The sequence below is a fragment of the Rhodnius prolixus genome, unplaced genomic scaffold (assembly GCF_049639745.1).
Source record: "Rhodnius prolixus isolate KJV_2025 unplaced genomic scaffold, Rpr scaffold_1, whole genome shotgun sequence".
Lineage (NCBI taxonomy): Eukaryota > Metazoa > Arthropoda > Insecta > Hemiptera > Reduviidae > Rhodnius > Rhodnius prolixus.
This window is the reverse complement of record NW_027411581.1, coordinates 58,747,532-58,764,787: the sequence shown is the minus strand read 5'-3', so window position 1 is coordinate 58,764,787 and position 17,256 is coordinate 58,747,532. Positions and strand designations below refer to the sequence as shown.

Sequence of the window (17,256 nt, the reverse complement as noted above, 5' to 3'; positions counted from 1 at the left end):
CTCTTTTTTTTTTGAGATAGAAAAAGGGAGGAGACCCTAGAAGACTAGGGAACTCAATATGTTTTTGTTTAAGCAATTATTAGCTTTGCTTTAGAACTGCAGCTTTGAAATTACATTATTTCTTATTATTATTTAGAATATTTGTTTATCCTGTTCTATAACTTTTGACTCTGATATTTGGCTTATGATAAAAAATAACAAGTTTACTTTTATTTTGGCTGCACAGCCTCCTTTTTTCCCTCACAGAATGTAATCTATTGCAAAAAAACAATTTTTTTACCCAGAACTCACTAATATTTTGGTAATTTCAGGTACTCCCTCATATTTATCGGTTGATCGGTTCCAAAAAACTGCCTATAGAAGGAAACACACTGGTTCATCTAGATTCTCATCCAGATATGTTAGTGCCAAAATGTATGAATGCTGACGCAGTCTGGGACAAGCAGGAACTGTTCAGGTATTAAATTTATATTATAATTTTTAGATAGTAAAGAAATATTCCATTATTTTCTTTTATAAAATATGTTTACATAATGGCAATCCCTAGTAGACATTGAAAATTAAATAAGTAATTAAAAATTTAATAGTTAAAATGATTTATTCCCCCTGATTATGGTTCTTGAAAGTGGTGGTGCGTAGCGAGGAAAAGTATAACTAACTGCTTGTTTTAAAGTATAAAAATGTTTTGTCTTGTAGTATTATTAATACTAAATAGTTTTTATAATTTATTTAATTCAACCGAAGGGTTTTAATATATTGAATATTATCCGCGTGATAGATATAACTTACATTTATCTATCAAAGTTTTAAAACTTTACTTAAGTTTACTAAACATATTCTGCATATTTCTGTATTATAATCACAGCTATTAGTTGCCTTTGTTTTCTTAGAATAAAATTTAAATTCTTCATAATTAATTAATTTAGGGACGGGTTTAGCTAAGTGTTAGTTCTCACGCGGAGAAACTAGGTTCAAATCCAACTGCTGGCCCTTAGATTTTCTCTTCTGTCCAGTGATGGACAGTGGTGTCCTTTACGAGAGAACCTTGTCCAGAGAATATTTAAAATAAAAGCTCCAAGCGCCAAATGACCTTAGATGTGGCCTGGAAAAAAAATAAATAAATAATTTATTTCAATGATACGGTGTTGCATGTTTGGAGAATGTATTTTTCATTAGATGTATGTAACTTATGGTGCTACAAAAATGTGCCTCAGCTATGAAATTATTTTCATTTTTCTCGCAGAACGCTTTTTTGAAGTTTGTTTAGGATGTGAATAACTTATAATGGCGATAATCGAATTTTTTTTTGTAATTTTATTTACATAAAACCAACTACTTTATTTTCAGTTTTATTTAGATTAACTATGTTCTGATTTAAGTATTACGTGTTTTTACTGTCACTCATTAAATCTAAGTTTTCTATTTTTAGAAAAAAAAAAATAAACTTCACTCTTAGTGTACCAGTTTTGAGACTGTTTCCTTATTTGTAATTAATGAGACCCTACTTGGCTACTCAGTTCTCTTTACTAATCTCCTCCACTCAGTTTACATTCTACAGCTTAATTTAATGGATTTTACTACGAGCTGTAGGCGATCCATAAAATATTATTTTAAATGTATTAACTTACCTCTCCTGAAGTTAGTTTTTTTGTTACGTAAGTAATGAGATAATCTTTAGTTTTAAAAGTTATTTATTACAGTATTTTATGCATACATACTCATTGTGGGAAGTCTGATGCATTAAATTGAGGGTACTAGTAAATAAAATACTCAACGCAGAGAGTTGACTGAAGAATAAGCATACTGAAATGATTCTTAGTTTTTATTTCTTATTTCAGCATGTTACAAAATAATAATAATAATAATAATAAGGGAAGGGATTAGCTATGAGGTTAGCATACTGGACTCCCACGCGGAGGTCCCGGGTTCGAATCCAGCAGCTGACCCTTAGATTTTCTCTTCCTAGGAGCTTCTTACAGCTCACTGTCCGGTGATGGACAGTGTTGTCTGCAACGAGAGAACACTGTCCGGAGGCCGGCAGTGCACTGGAAAAAGCTCCGGGCGCTAATAACCTCAGCTGTTGATGCGGAAAAAAAAAAAAGTAAATAATATTTACCGACTAAATTTGCTTGCAACGTCCCATTAGTTGAACATGTCCTCAAGATCTATTAGATCAAAAACAATATACTGCTTGAACATTTTTGCTTTGAGGCAGTAAATCGGGTATTCCGACCAAATATTATGTCTTTTAAGACTTTAGTCTTCTATGTTCTTTCTCTGTATGTCGGTGATATTAATTCTCACTGTTTTTTGATGATTCCTTTCTATAAAAGTAACAATTATAGACTGTCTTTAGCCCCTTTAAGTCTAGTTTCCATTTGCGAAACCAGTCTGTTTTTTGTTTTCTAATGATGTTTGAAGGTTTTCTTTTACTCGGGGAAACCCTGTTAAGAACAGAAAGAGAATTTCGTCTGGGTAAGTTGCATGAACTTAAATGTTGAATGTTGCTATGTTGTAAACGGTAAATTGTAAAAGGTAAGATGTCACTGAGCATTGTAGCACTACCCTTCATAGTTCGTCGCATATTGTGGGTCGAATTCCTGTCTTGTACGTATAAAGGATTTTAGTGTTGCTTTTAGGTAAATAGGTTTTGAATTGTGTCTAGTTGGAAGAAAATTCTATCGCACCTTTCAGTGTAGAATGGTGAAATTGAATTGCTTTTCTTTAGTTACCTAGGAACTTAGCTTCTTTACTAAAAGCATTTTTCATTTTTGTAAATTTCAATCTGAAATTAATAAATCAGTAATAAAAGATAAATAAATAAAATGAAGAATACGTTGTAACTTTGTAGAAATTTCTCTAAAATATTTATGCCCGGATGATGACAAAATGAAATTGAGATCAGGTGTAAAAATTGGTATGTCCAGAACGCCTGGAGTTATGGAAATGTGAAGTTGTTGACGAATGTTAATATGAAGTTGTCACCTCAGTTTAGGGTGAAACCTGAAAAGTGTTCATACCTCAATGGGTTTAAGCCTTTCTTGAAGGTAACAGGTGAATGTGTTGGCAAAAAATACTTTTGACGATTAGACGTTCAATTAAGGTGATAAGGAGGCATTTACTTAGGTTCATCTTCAGTTTTTCTGAACAGACTTCAGAGAACGGAATGAAAGGTTCATCTTAGGGGGAAAAAAAAGAAAAGCGAAATAGGCATCTAATTTTATGTTCACTAAATAATAATGTAGAGATAAATTTGATGAACCATACGTCGTTTCTCGTTAAACGACACAATATTTCATCAGCTTTTGCTCCCAAATCATCCACCTTTCCTCAATAATTAGCATCAACATTTAGTAAGGCTTAAGTGATGCACTGATTGATTAGAAAACAAATACTAGCATACAGGCATAGGAATGCTAATACGGATGTTGGCCATAAGCATATTTTAAGTAAGCCAGAGGAGTGTCCTTTCAAGAAAATGGAAATGTGACCTTGAAAATAGTTTTTAATGCAGTTTAAGTGGGTTGCAGTCGAGAACAGAGAGAGTAAATATAAATAACATAGTCGCTTGTATCAATTTGCAATGCAATCCTCCATCATAACCTTGGTTATCTAATGAGTGAATTAAATTCATTATCCCGTTTAGTAGTTTGCACAATGTAGATTTTTCTTTTTATCATTGTTTCCGACAAGTTTAATGATATTTATTAAATTATAAAACTCAGTCAATCGGTTACATTTCAGTTTGGTTGGCCCCTTTCTTTGCAGCGTTCAAAACCTAAGAATTAGATGCTTTACAATATCTTTGTTTGTAGTGCAATAGGTAGTTAATAAGGTCTTATATTTTTAAGAAAATTTGGGAATTTTATCTTTTATAAAAAAAAAGAGAAAACCAATTGCCAAAGTTATGTGTTTTTGGATCTTACGTTTTTTTCGTGCAGTTTTTAACAATCAAAGATATTATCTCGGACAGTTTTAATGTACAACAAAATATTTACTTAAAAGGAGTAATAAAAATATCAAAGCACTGAAGATGAACTAAAAACTGTTCGAAACGTTGGCGTAAAGAAACTGACCAAAACTCAAGATTTCTTTCATTTCATAATTTTACTTTTACCTATTAATGTTTTCTAACATGACATTGAGAGCCACTTCAAAGGGAAGCCTGAACCATCCTAATGGTGTCCTTAATTTCAATTTTCCCTTGAACAAGTTTTAAATTAAAGTTTTATCGCTACCCTCCCATTATCTGGAGCGCCTCTGGGTTGAAGTTCATCAGATCTTAAGGTCTTAACCAAGATCTTTTTGGGTAGCCAATAATCCTCTACCAAAAAATACTATAATGATTGTTGTAGGAATGTTAGTGACTATATTTTCCTTTTATTGCAGCAAGTTGAGCATAGAGAACTGGATGATGCCAGGTGTATACGCGGGACACTTTACAAGGCTTGTCTGGATTAAGCCTCATTGGTCACATCAAATTGAAGATGGAGTTCATCCATTCACCATCGGCAAAGAAACGTCTACCAGCGAAATAAGGCAAGTGCATCCAAATTTTATTATTAATTAATACTTTACACTATTATTTTTCTAAATTTGATTGATTGATTGCCTGTGATAACTTCCGATATCGTCTTTAGCGATTTATAAAGCACGATGAGATCCCCCCGTTGCCAACGTCTCAACTCCTTCATTCCAAGGAGTATCCTGGAAAACTACGAAAACCATTTGTACTTCCTGAGCACAACCGAGACGTTTTTAACAGCAGAGCATTGGCACATCGATGATCCATACAGGATCGTCTTTCTCTAAAAGTTGCCTATACCTTTCACCCTCTTCTTGTAATCTCTTTATTTTTGCATCAAAGAAATTTGTGCTAATTGTTTACCATATTGGTTTCTACAATACATTCTAACTTCTCGTATATAAAGTACCCTACTGCCTAGGTCATGTTGGGGGGCGTGACCAATAAATTTATTCGTGATGTGGAACACTACTTGTAAGAATAATATTTCAACTAAGTGGAGAATAATTCAAGACAGCTGATAACTTAGCATGGTCACGTTGCAGGGACCCCGGAGGCCGGCAAGTAAGTTTGACATCATTTTAATGACATCATTAGCACACTAGAGAGGCAAATCTGAGTGTCATTAAATGAAGTGGAGAGAGAGAGAGAGAGAGGGTAAAAAGAGAGAAGACTTTTGTGCAGTAGGACCCTCCAAAGTGCAAAAAAAAAAAAAAAAATGCATGCACAGTCATTGCACATGTCCGATCATATATCTTCTAAGATAATGCATGTAACTTAAGAAGCTAGCTAATGCATTTAATGTTTTGCGCCTACTAGACGGAGGTTAAAAAGGAGTTCACGCCATATTATGCAAGAAGACTGTGATGAGATCGGACATCTATCAGTGCAATATGATTTCAACATTTTTTCAAAAGCATTTTAATAAAGGAGCGACGCCTTTAGACGGCTTCATGATTCACGAACATGAGTATACGCCATTATTAACAACAAAAATAAATAAATAAAAATTGGTGGAAATGCTCACCATAACTATTATATGCATTTCGATTTGTCTACTTTTTAAATGTGCAAGATGCAATCTCCCAACTGTGATCAGAGTTCTGTGCTAGTGTTGTTTAGCTAGATTAATCACATAGTCACTTCGCGACAATGTAGTTATTTTTCATGCTTTTGATTATTAATTTCTTTCTACTTCTCTCTCGCTGTTCTATCCATTAGTAGCATTAAATGATTTACCTTATTTGTTGAATTTGATCAGTTGATCATGCATTCTCGATTACGTAAGATGCTAATGAAGCTGTTCCATTGTATCCTCAAGAAAGAAATCTTTTGATCTCACAGTTCCCTTCCCTGCCTACAGTATAAAATTAATTAAAATAATTTTAATTAAGTAATTAGTACCTCTATTTACACCTTCGCTGATGACACTGCCATTCTCTCCACACACTCTGACCCTATCCTACTACAGTCCCACCTTCACTCAATAGAACCTTGGTTAGAAAACTGGCGTATAAAAATTAACCCAACTAAGTCTTCACACTCAAACGACAAACTCCACCACCTGTCTTCTTACAACATACACCTATCCCACCAGCCGACCATGTGCGGTACCTTGGAATGTTCCTAGACAATAAAACTTACCTGGAACCTTCATACGAGACTTAAACGTACCGAACTAAACAAACGATACAAACTTCTAGCCAGACTACTCGACAAACGCTCAAAACTCTCACTACAGAACAAACGACGACTCTATACAGCTCTTCTCACCACCAATATGGGACTTACGGACTCGAACTTTACGGAACAGCTAAAAAAATCAAACATCAATAGACAGCAAACACTCCAATGCAAAATACTCCGCCGCATAGTAGACGCTCTATTCTATGTTAGCAACCACACACAATACATACAGATCTCCAAATTCCACTCATCTCCGAACTTGCCAAAATTCGATATAAAAATTTTCATCAAAATCTCTCATTTCATCCCAACCCTTTAGCTGCAAACCTGTCTACAACTACGGCTACCCTCCAATCCTCGAATACGGCTGAGACGCCGTTGGCCTCGTGACCAACTGGGTGACTAATGGCGGCCATCACTGGATGACCGTCATTCATGTCTGACACGTTAATTATTTATACATTTATCGCATTTACTTATTGTGCCCTGTGGGTATAGGCGTAAATCTCAATAAAAGGATAAATAAAAGAAAAATTAAGTAATTAAAATTAACTGAAAATTTCCCGATATTATGGAATTGTTACTTTGCAGATTTTCCTTTTTCACATCACCTTCTTGCAACGTACCCTGCAACTTTTGTACGAAACGCTTGCAATAATCTAATTTACATTTTAGCCCCCCAAAAAACCCTGGTTTTAATTTAGATTTATGTTTAAATAGTTGTTCGATTATGTCTTCTTACCTATTATTTAAAATAATGTTTAAATTATCAATACTGCAAAGTAAATTACCAACCGCACTGGGTCAATTTGCCCAGCTTCACGTACTGTCTTCTAGAAACGTAAACAAAAAATACAGCTTGCAACGAATTATGGGATACTTCTTGAAACAATGTAAGAAAGAAACCCTCTAATTGTTTAGTTTGTGCGAAAATCAACAGATCTCACAAGTAGTCTTCTGTATAGTGCTGCTATCTGGAGAAGTTAGGAACATTGTTCCTGCATTCGGTTATAAAATTAGACAATTTGCATTCAGCCAATTTTTTCCGCGCTTCTGTACATTTTTCCCGCTACACTTGACCGCTGCATTTATTTACTATTTTTGAGTACTTAGTGGTGCTGATGTTCAGTTTGTTTGTTGAACTTTGCGCTCTTGTTAAATTTATAATTATTCTAATCAAATGTTCTGGTCATTGCCTCAAATTATGAACATTTAAAAATAAATTCTAGTTAATTTCGCCGAAAAATAATAAAATATAGAACAAATTTAAAGGCATCAGAAACCATGGGAGAGTACGCCCCTGGTTTTGGGGTCTTTCTCAAGTTAATACACCCGTTCTACCGTCGCTATACATTTCTCTTTTTCTTATTACCGCTAACAAACTCACTGACTCCTGGTTAGGTTGGCTGGAAATTGAATCAAACGGTGCTTGATGAAAAAAAAATAGACGTACATTTAGCACTGAAAAACAGACAGGACATTGACGATGCTGTACACCATTTAATCTACTCAAACTTATGTTTAACACTTAGTGCTACATTATTCTATCAACCTCGGACACTGAAAGGCATTAGAAGAACAACACTAATCAAATCCGCCAGCTGATATTGGAAAGGCAGCCTGCAAGAGCGACATGGCGCTGTTCTCGCTATCCAACAGACAGTCATACAACAGACTAGCTTCATCTCTTAAGGGCAGAATTGAAACTGCTTAATAATTAATAATTTCAAAATTATTCGTAGTCTACCGATCACAAGTTGTCTCGGACTTCCCTTACAAAACTATAATAGTCTTTCCTCTACGTCATGATTTCTGCTCTTGGGAGTTCAGCGTTAAAGTAAAAGCACTTTTTAAACTATCTCGCTAAAGTCTTTATTTCACGTCCTGACTTAGATGACCCGACTTTCAACTCCGTAGAGCAAAAACTTAATCATCTACTTGTTTTCTCTCACTAAGTCATTTACCCGTCAGATGTAGCGTTAATTATTAAGTACATTACTAAGCAAACCAAGTTTAATCCTTAACTTCAAAAAAATCCCTTTTAAAGAAGGTTTGGCTCTCTAACCACATTTTCCAACTCCTTAAGACCAAAATACTTCCTGTTCAATAGAATCATCCATTACAGGAATCATCCCACCTTCCAATTTCTTTATCCTTCTTCCTAAGAATCATATATATTACCAGTCCTTAATAAAATATTGAAATATTTTGCTTAAAACCGATATCCTTCATTTCGAAACCAAGCTCGTTATTCCTAATCATCAGTTTGACCTTTAGGAACTACAGTCCATTATCTAGCATTGCCATTATGTTTTAGACATCATTTCTTCTTATTTTGAGCGGTAAGAATTCTGAAACATAGATGTGAAGTAGTTTTGATGCAATGTGGGCCTTCGATCGTGCAAAACACTTTGGGCTGTTCTCGAAGCTGTACTGCGACTTCCCTGTTACACTCCTTAGTTCTATCTTTCTCTATTTGAAAGTAGTGGCCAAAGCTGGTGAAGTACCTAGTAATTTTAGCAACTTATTTAATTGTCACTAATGTTTAGTGGATGTTCAAATATCCATTGAGTTGTTTTCTATCATCAACGTCTTGTCCATTAACCCTGTGCTTATAGAGATGTGCTTTTTCTGCAAGTATAAAGTCTTTACTTATAAAGACTTCTGCAAACTACTTGAGCAACTACGTTTTTGGTTGTCGTGCCCCTTGGATCCAATTTATCTTTCCCCCAGTTCCTTATTGATCAGTATTAATAATGAAATAAACAATTTCTTGTCGCAATATTAACTAAATATGACAGATGTACTCTAAAAAATAAAAAAAGTAACCGAAGGTCAACAAAATAAAGTGTATAATAAGAAGAACCAGGCTGCAAAACATGTACTCCTCGTCTCACACCTGTACAACGACTTAACACAACACAGGATCTACTTACTCTGCATATCATCCTGCCCTGTTCCTAAGACAGCTGCCACGCCTTATTCGGATACAATACGGGATACAAGTTGTAGTTGGAACGAACGGCTGATGTGCATCTAAAGTCAAGAAATTGGCTATTTGTAGAGAGTGTGTGGAGGCTAGCTATATCCGGTGTTCGAACGCTTGTATTTCCTACTTTGTCCAGTTTAACTGTCTTCATTGCCGCCTTTTCTTTTATGTATTTGTGAAGTATAAATGTTATGCTAAAGGAATAACTGTCCTAGTATGGTAATTATAGATGAAAGCTTTTTGATTCAGTATGTCTGTTGCTAAAAGCTAGATGATATAAGATAGCGATGAAGAATGAAGTGACTTCTAGAAAGCTTGAGTTGAGGATTGTCATCAAGGCAGTAAAAAATTAATCAATAATCCTAAAAACTCAATCTCCTTGAAAATAAGTTTTATTTTCTTATATTCCTGTATCGCACAGGGAGCGTCAGTAAAAAGAAATCTACTATCGCCTGTAAAATGTACACAAGTTAAGATTAGAGCACGGTATAGGTTCTGCTTCTCAAGTCTTGCTGTGCCCTTATAGGTCTAGCATTCTAGTTCCTCTTTTCGTAATATCCCGGGCTTTTCCAATTAGTCCTCCAAAATGGTGAAAAAAGATATTATTTTTCTCAAACTAAGACAATAAGGAGAAACCGATTTTCCTTAGGGCTTTAAAGGATCATTTTTTGAACTCTCTCTCTCTCTCTAGAAGTAGGTTTTTTTTTCCCTTAAGCCCTTCGTTCTCCTTCGTTTTCTGTGGCTTAACTGAAATTCTCTACTAGCCAGATGCTACTCGTTTAGCGAGTGCATATCTTCGCTGTATTTTGTTAATAATATCTTTGCCGTAGTTCATGCATTATCAAAAATTGAGGCTTCACATCTATAATAGAACTCTTAAGAAGGCTGCTTAGTCTGAGGGTAAATCCGGCATCCTAGGTACTCTGAGGTTATTTGATTAAAGTGGACATAATCGTATAAAGAAGTTTTGTAGAATGTGTTTTCTTTAATGTCACAATATTGGGACAAAAGACTTTTCATGGATGAGTGCATTAACTGGGAAATTTGTTTTAAAGTGGGGCGAGGTTAATTAAGGTCACGTTGCAAAGTAACCCGCTAAAAAAAAAAATCGATCATTTCTCGAATACTCGATCGACGCAAAGCATCCTGTCTCAGGAAGAGGTTAGGATAGCATCTCTCTAAAATTTCTCATTATTTAGTATAATGTACACGTACAGTTTTACCAACAGAATTTTCTGTGTGAGAATTAGTGAAGGGTCAAATATTTTCCGAGTTTTAAGCATATTTTGAGTCAGAACTTTGGGAATAGAAGTAACAGAAAATCGTGGGAGTCTGCATACAGATATTTTTTCTGTTTCAAAATAAATTTTGAGGCGATGCTGATAGAGGATCATATCGCTCGGGTTGCTGCAAACTGGAGATCAACTCTTTCTCATTTCTGGCATTTAGTTTCTCTGTCCTTTTAATTGAATATCTTTTTCTCATCTAATTTAAAAATTTTTTTGCTTTTACAAAAACAATTAATGGAAATAGTTATTTTATCCTCGTTTACTTTTATTTTTTAACAAACTTCAATCTCAAGACACATATAAATAATGGAGGTACATAAAAGTTCAGCAAGTGGGTTTAATCAGATATAATACTGCAGACACACGTATGTACAGACCTAAGAATGGTAATTATATGTTTGTATGCATGGAGAGCAGGCTGAACTTATACGTATGACAGACAAGTGGGAGTTAGCTTTGGAAAAAACACGTGAATATGATGAGATGTTCAGACGGTTGGAACTTCTTTTTCCGCCTTAGATTTTTTGTATAATAATAATATTAATAATTGGTGGTCTTTCTAAAATGAGATATAATGTCAAAACTTGTCCCTTTCAAGCTGGCGGACATTCTCGATTAGTAGGTGGTTAGTCCGTGAGGTGCTTAAAAATGTCGGAAAGAAATTTGTTTCATCACTTGATCATCTATTCACTTTAATAAAGAATTAGTTCTTCGGCTGGCCATAATACATTTTTTAGAATATTTAATACCTTAGGCTCTTTATAGACAAATGCCTCCCGTGGAACCCACACACTGGGCTTAAAAGACAAGCAATAACAAAACGTGCGAAACTGCTTTACAGACTACTTGGACGACGCACTGAATTGCACATACGAGAACTTAGACGCTTAATATACAGTACTATTCTCAAACCTATGTGGACTTACGGACTAGTGCTGTGGGGTTCAGCCAAACCTACAAATATACGGACAGTACAGGACATTTCAGTCAAAACTCCTCCGACAGATAGTTGACGCTCCTTTCTATGATGACTAACCTCACACTCTTCACAACGACCTCAACATTCCCTTCATAGACCAACTCGCCAAGACTAAAATACCAAAAATTCCATACTGCTCACTCTAATTGCTCTGATCCTATCTCAACCCATCTTCAATGGCCCCGAGACCTCCTTGAGATCTGCAGACCATTACCATCATAATCGGTTTCCGGCCTAGAGTGCTACCGCTGGCTAGTTTCTCTCCTCCGTTGTCGTGATGGAAAAGGACTTTTTTGTGGGCCAATCGTGGGCGTTTTTCTTGCAGCTCGGTTTTCAAACGGTCCAATAACGATGAATAATATGCACCTGTAATAGTTTTACCCTTTTCCAGATAGTCGATGAGGATTATTCCTTGCGAATCCCAAAAGACAGTCGCCATAATCTTTCCGGCCGAAGGAACGGTCTTCGCCTTTTTTGGCGCAGATTCCCCCTTGGTAACCCATTGTTTAGATTGTTCTTTGGTCTCAGGAGTGTATTGATGAATCCATGTTTCATCCACAGTAACGAAACGACGCTTAAAGTCCTGCGGATTCTTCTGGAACAGCTGCAAACCGTCCTTACACGATTTCGTTTTTGGTCAAGCGTGAGCAATCGCGGCACCCATCTTGCGGATAGCTTTGTCATGTCCAAATGTTGATGCAAAATATTATGTACCCGTTCATTCGAGATGCCCACAGCACTAGCAATCTCACGCACCTTCACTCTTCTGTCATCCATCACCATATCATGGATTTTATCAATGATTTCTGGAGTAGTAACCTCAACAGGGCGTCCAGAACGTTCAGCGTCACTTGTGCCCATATGGCCACTCCGAAAATTTTGAAACCACTTATAAACTGTTCTAATCGAAGGTGCAGAGTCACCATAATGTTTATCAAGCTTCTCTTTAGTCTCCTGAGGCGTTTTGCCTTTCATAAAGTAGTGTTTAATCAACACACGAAATTCTTTTTCGTCCATTTTTTGAAAATCACTCGACCTTCTCGATTCAAACGAATGCCAAACACAAAGAAATAGACCGATCTGGCTGAAACTTGGTGTGTGTTCTTCCAAGAGATGCTACTAACTAAACATAACCTCGATACGCGCCAGTAGTGCTATCTCTCTGACTTTGCACGGACTTTTCAAACGACCCTCGTAATTATAATAAAAAAAATAATTTGAAGAGTTGCCTATATAAGAAATTATCCAAGTTATACAGGAATGAGCTCTAATCGATTACTGGCATAATAAATTGCGATTTAGAAAATTATTCCTGTACGTAACTATAATAATCGCCAATTATTTTGTAAATTAAATGCGAACATATCTTTTATTTTCTTGTTGGCTCAACTTTTCTTAAGAATATGCGGGAAAGAAGAGGTAGTGAAATTAATAAGAAAAAAAAAAAAAAAAAAAGTTAAGAAAATTGTGAGCGAACATGTAAAACTTTTGCCGCACTTAATTATACCATACAATGTCCGACATGTTATAATTTTAAACCGCTACTCCTATTCAAGCAGATCTTTTCCTAATCTTGGTTTTTCTATAATGATTACTGGCTGGGTTTTTATCTTGTAAACATAGAAATTCAATCTCATATTAAATTTTAATTTCTCGTTAATTTCAATACCAGAGAAGTTGATTCTTCTTAATGGTTTTTGGTCACTGCTTATCGAGATGTCCCTGATCGTTACGGTGACCATATTTGGGGGGGGGGGATAAAGGAGATATCGAAGAAAATACCTCATAAAATTGATAAGTTTATTAGATGGATTACGGAAATAGTGCAATACTACGTTTCATACATTAAAATTTTAAACTATCTTAATTATTATACACACACCTATATTGTAAAAATGTAAATAATATTAATTTTGATACTTTTCAGTAGAATCAATTTGTTTCTTCGGTTAAGGCTTTAAAAACTCATAAAATTCCATTACAGTTCAATTAAAAGTTGTATTTGACGGCAATACATGCTTCTAATGCGCTTACTGGGGGTTTTTTCATTCGTCTACGTATTATTCACCAATGAAAATATTCGTTCGTCGGGGGCATTAGATCCAGGGAGACATAGAGGAAATTCTACGAATGCACGACACGATGACATCACTGGTCGTGATGGCGTACACGATACTAAACTTGTTTAATAGATTATTGATTTTTTTTTTTTTAAACTTAGAACGACTTTACAAAATAAAGGACAAAATGCCTATTTTAGGAAAATAAATAAAGTTAGTGGGCAGTGCAGTGAAAATAAAGGACTGTCCCCTTAAATAATAAAGGACAAATGGCCAGCGTAATGATCGTATCTCTTCTAGTTTTACCAACAATCTCTTTAGCATTGATGACTTTTTAGCATTTTGTTTTAGAGTCCGAGACTCACTTGTGTAGTTCGGAATCGGGAGGAAAACAGTATCCCAATCTGCGACCTTTACCTTCGAGGGTACTTCATTCCTTTCTAGAAAGTTTCTTTTTGAAGATCGTTTGGTTTTTATTCTTCCTGATATATTTAAGTTGCTAGGTACTTGTATTTAAAAATTTTGTTAGGTCCACAGTGCTGAATAACATTATCCAGTAGTTGTATCCCTGAACTTGATGAAGTTCCATCAATTGAAAGCTGAGTCAGCAGCAAGTACGAGATTTGTCTATTACTCGTAAATAACGAGACTGATGCTGCTACAGAAAAACTATTCACGCGCCAAATCTTAACAACCGACAGGCTGTGCAGCTTAAAGCCTTCTCTTTCGATTGCAGCGTCTCACGTGTTTGTACAGAAATCTGACTGACCGGAACCGTCGTTTGTCTAAAGCGGTGTTAGTTTTGTTTTGCCGAAAACATGATACTACTACACATGTAGTAGAGCAACGAATTGTCGTGAAATTTCACACGAAACTGGGTAAAACCGCTACTGAAACTTTATCATTTATTAAAAGAAGTTTATGGCGATGAATATTTATCACGTGCGCAAGTTTTTGAGTGATTCAAGCGTTTCCAAGCTGGCCGGAGAAGACGTCGGAGATGATGACCGCCCGGGTCGCCCTTCCACATCCAAAACGGATGAAAATATCGATTATAATTAATCAACAATACTACCGTGAGGTACTTGCTCAACTCCGTGAAAGAGTAAGGAAAAAAAACGACCCGATTTTGCGGAAGAACAAGTCATGGGTTCTCCATCAAGACAACCGGCGCCGGCTCACACTACATTATCTGTCATCATAGCCAAGTACAACATCCCAGTTTTAGGCCAACCGCCTTATTCGCCTGACCTGGCGGCCCCGTGTGACTTTTATCTGTTCCCCCAAAGTCAAATCTGCATTAAAAGGAACACGGATTTCAGTCCGTTGAAGCTGTGAAAGAAAAAGCGTCACGCGTCATGCAGGAGCTGACAGAAAAAGACTTCCAGCACTGTTTCGAACAATGGTAAATTCGCTGGAGCGATAGGGGAGGGATGTATTTGAAGATGTTATTAACTAAATATGTATAAATTTAAAATAAAATGTTTTACAGCAATAGTCTCGTTATTTAATAGCCATACCTCGTATAGTACGAGAAGGGTCAAGTAAATGAAGTTTCTACACCAAACTGATTAAGCTATTTGTGTCCAAAACTGGTTAGGGATACCCAACTTGTATGATGAATAAAATCAAAAAAATGTTTTGTGGGTTTCTTAGTGTTTTTCACTCCAAAAACAGTTTGATCCACAAAAGTTGAACCAATTGTGTGGGAGTAAATGATTTAATGGTGTTCAAGGACAACAATTGGTGCGCTGCACGTTAAAGATTATTTTCTCTCCATTCATGAAACAGTTTTGGCAGCTAGTGCATTTTCTGAGGTCTTCTAAATCCAAAGAAATGGAAGGACCTTTCAAATCGAACTTGATGTATCTTTTAGGTACCACTAAGTTTTTTGTAAAAAATGGTTTTGAACATTAATGTGCCTTTATTTAGTCCCGAAATGCTATTTTGGCGTTTATTTTGCAATTATCTTTGAACATTGCATTTACTTTTAAGTAATTAACTGTTACATATATTAACAATGTTGTTTTGTCGAAATATATTTGTTGGGGGACGTTAGTGAGAGATAAAACTTTAGCCCGAGGAAGTCGTGGAATGGTTTTTCCGGGTTATCATTTAAGGATACAATTTGAATACGCCTTATATTCGGCTAGCTCTGAGAACAGTGTTTTGATTACAATACCCGGGCTCGAATCCAGCTGTTGGTCCCCTTACTCTTTTTTAGAAGCTTCTTACAGCTCAATGTCCCGGAGATGGACAGTGTTCTCTGTAACGAGAAAACAGTGTCCAAGTTCTGTCAGTACACTGAAAAAAAAATCTTCTGACGCCAAATAACCTAAGATGTTGGCGCATCTTAAATTAAAAAAAAATAAAAAATATTAATGTCTAGAATATCAGAGACTACATTTATAAACGTCTATATTTATAGGAATACATTATTTCTAAACTCTTTTAACCGTAAAACAGAAGCTTAGCGTTCATTCGTACCTGTCTATAAATTAGTTACACTATTTCAATATACAGGAGAGCGTTAGTTGCACGCTAGTAGCTAATTTTACAGCTTCCAGTAGCTGTAGCCATCGATCCTGTTCCAGAAGAGGTTCCTTTATTTACACCTATATTTACACCATATGAAGTGAAATTGAAAAATCCACAAAATATAGTTTTACCTGAGCGTGAAAAATTATTAAAGATTATTATGAATTATTGGAGAACATATTTTACGTCATACAAAATTTATTTATACTAGATGATGTATACTATCGTGTTCTTTTGCTTAATTATATCTATTTAAATATTACTATCGTTACTTGATCCTAGCTTTTTTAGCTATATTTCTTTGTATGTATTAAAGGTTACGACTAACTTGGAATCCTCAATCCTGACTGGAAAGAATGCTATTAAGACGACTCGATAAACGATCTAAATTTACTTTACAAAACAAACTGTGCTGCAACCTATATGGAGGACCTAAGGACTAGAAGCGTGGGATCCCGCGAAACATTGTAGTCTTTATCGAATCCAATCCTTACAATAAAAAAAAAAAAATCCTCTGAAATGCTCCTCATTATGTCTCTAATACATAATCCCTACCATAATCCATTTCATTGGTGACCGATCTGATAGAATTCCACGTGAATTCAACGAGTCCAAACCCCTCCTTAATATATCATCACAATTCATTTGTAAAACAGCATCATCTTACTCTAAACTCTCTTTAGACGACTGAAGAAGCGTCCATTGGCCTCAGAATCAACTTCACTTATTCCACATACCATGAATCGAATGAGTACCTTCTTCAGCGGTCATTCCTGCCATTCTATTTCTGGGTTCACAGTTGTTTGTTGTAAATTTTACAATTGCTAATCAATAAATGGATGATAAAAATAAAAAATAAATAAAGAAAAATTAATTTAAAAAAAAAAACGCTCTCTAGAGGATTCTGAGGTTAGATTTTGGTCATCTTGAAAGTGTGATTTCGATATAATGACAGTGTTTATTAAGTGTTTGCATTGATCGATTGGTAATTGAAGGAATTGATTGTATGTAGATAGATACTCATTACAAAAGAATCGCGTCCAATACCGGGCTTAAATAATAAATTGTTGATAAAATTAGTAAAAGAAATTTCAGTTTTTGTGATTATTTACTTAATTTTTTTTGTATAGTTTATTCTTTATCATTAGAGTAATTAGTGAGTTTGGAACAGTCAGTTGTGTGGCGCTAGT

General features: G+C 35.4%; 1 protein-coding gene across 3 annotated transcripts in view; it reads left to right on the top strand.

Annotated features, from left to right (window-relative positions):
• Nucleotides 1-17,256, top strand: part of MESR6 (misexpression suppressor of ras 6) — a 906,147-nt gene that overhangs the window by 2,183 nt on the left and 886,708 nt on the right. For all 3 annotated transcript variants that reach the window (XM_074119813.1, XM_074119804.1, XM_074119793.1), the window contains exons 2-3: nt 312-457; nt 4,390-4,539. In XM_074119813.1, the coding sequence (XP_073975914.1) occupies nt 399-457; nt 4,390-4,539 (209 nt within the window). In that variant the 5' untranslated portion in view covers nt 312-398. The remainder of the gene's footprint in view (nt 1-311; nt 458-4,389; nt 4,540-17,256) is intronic.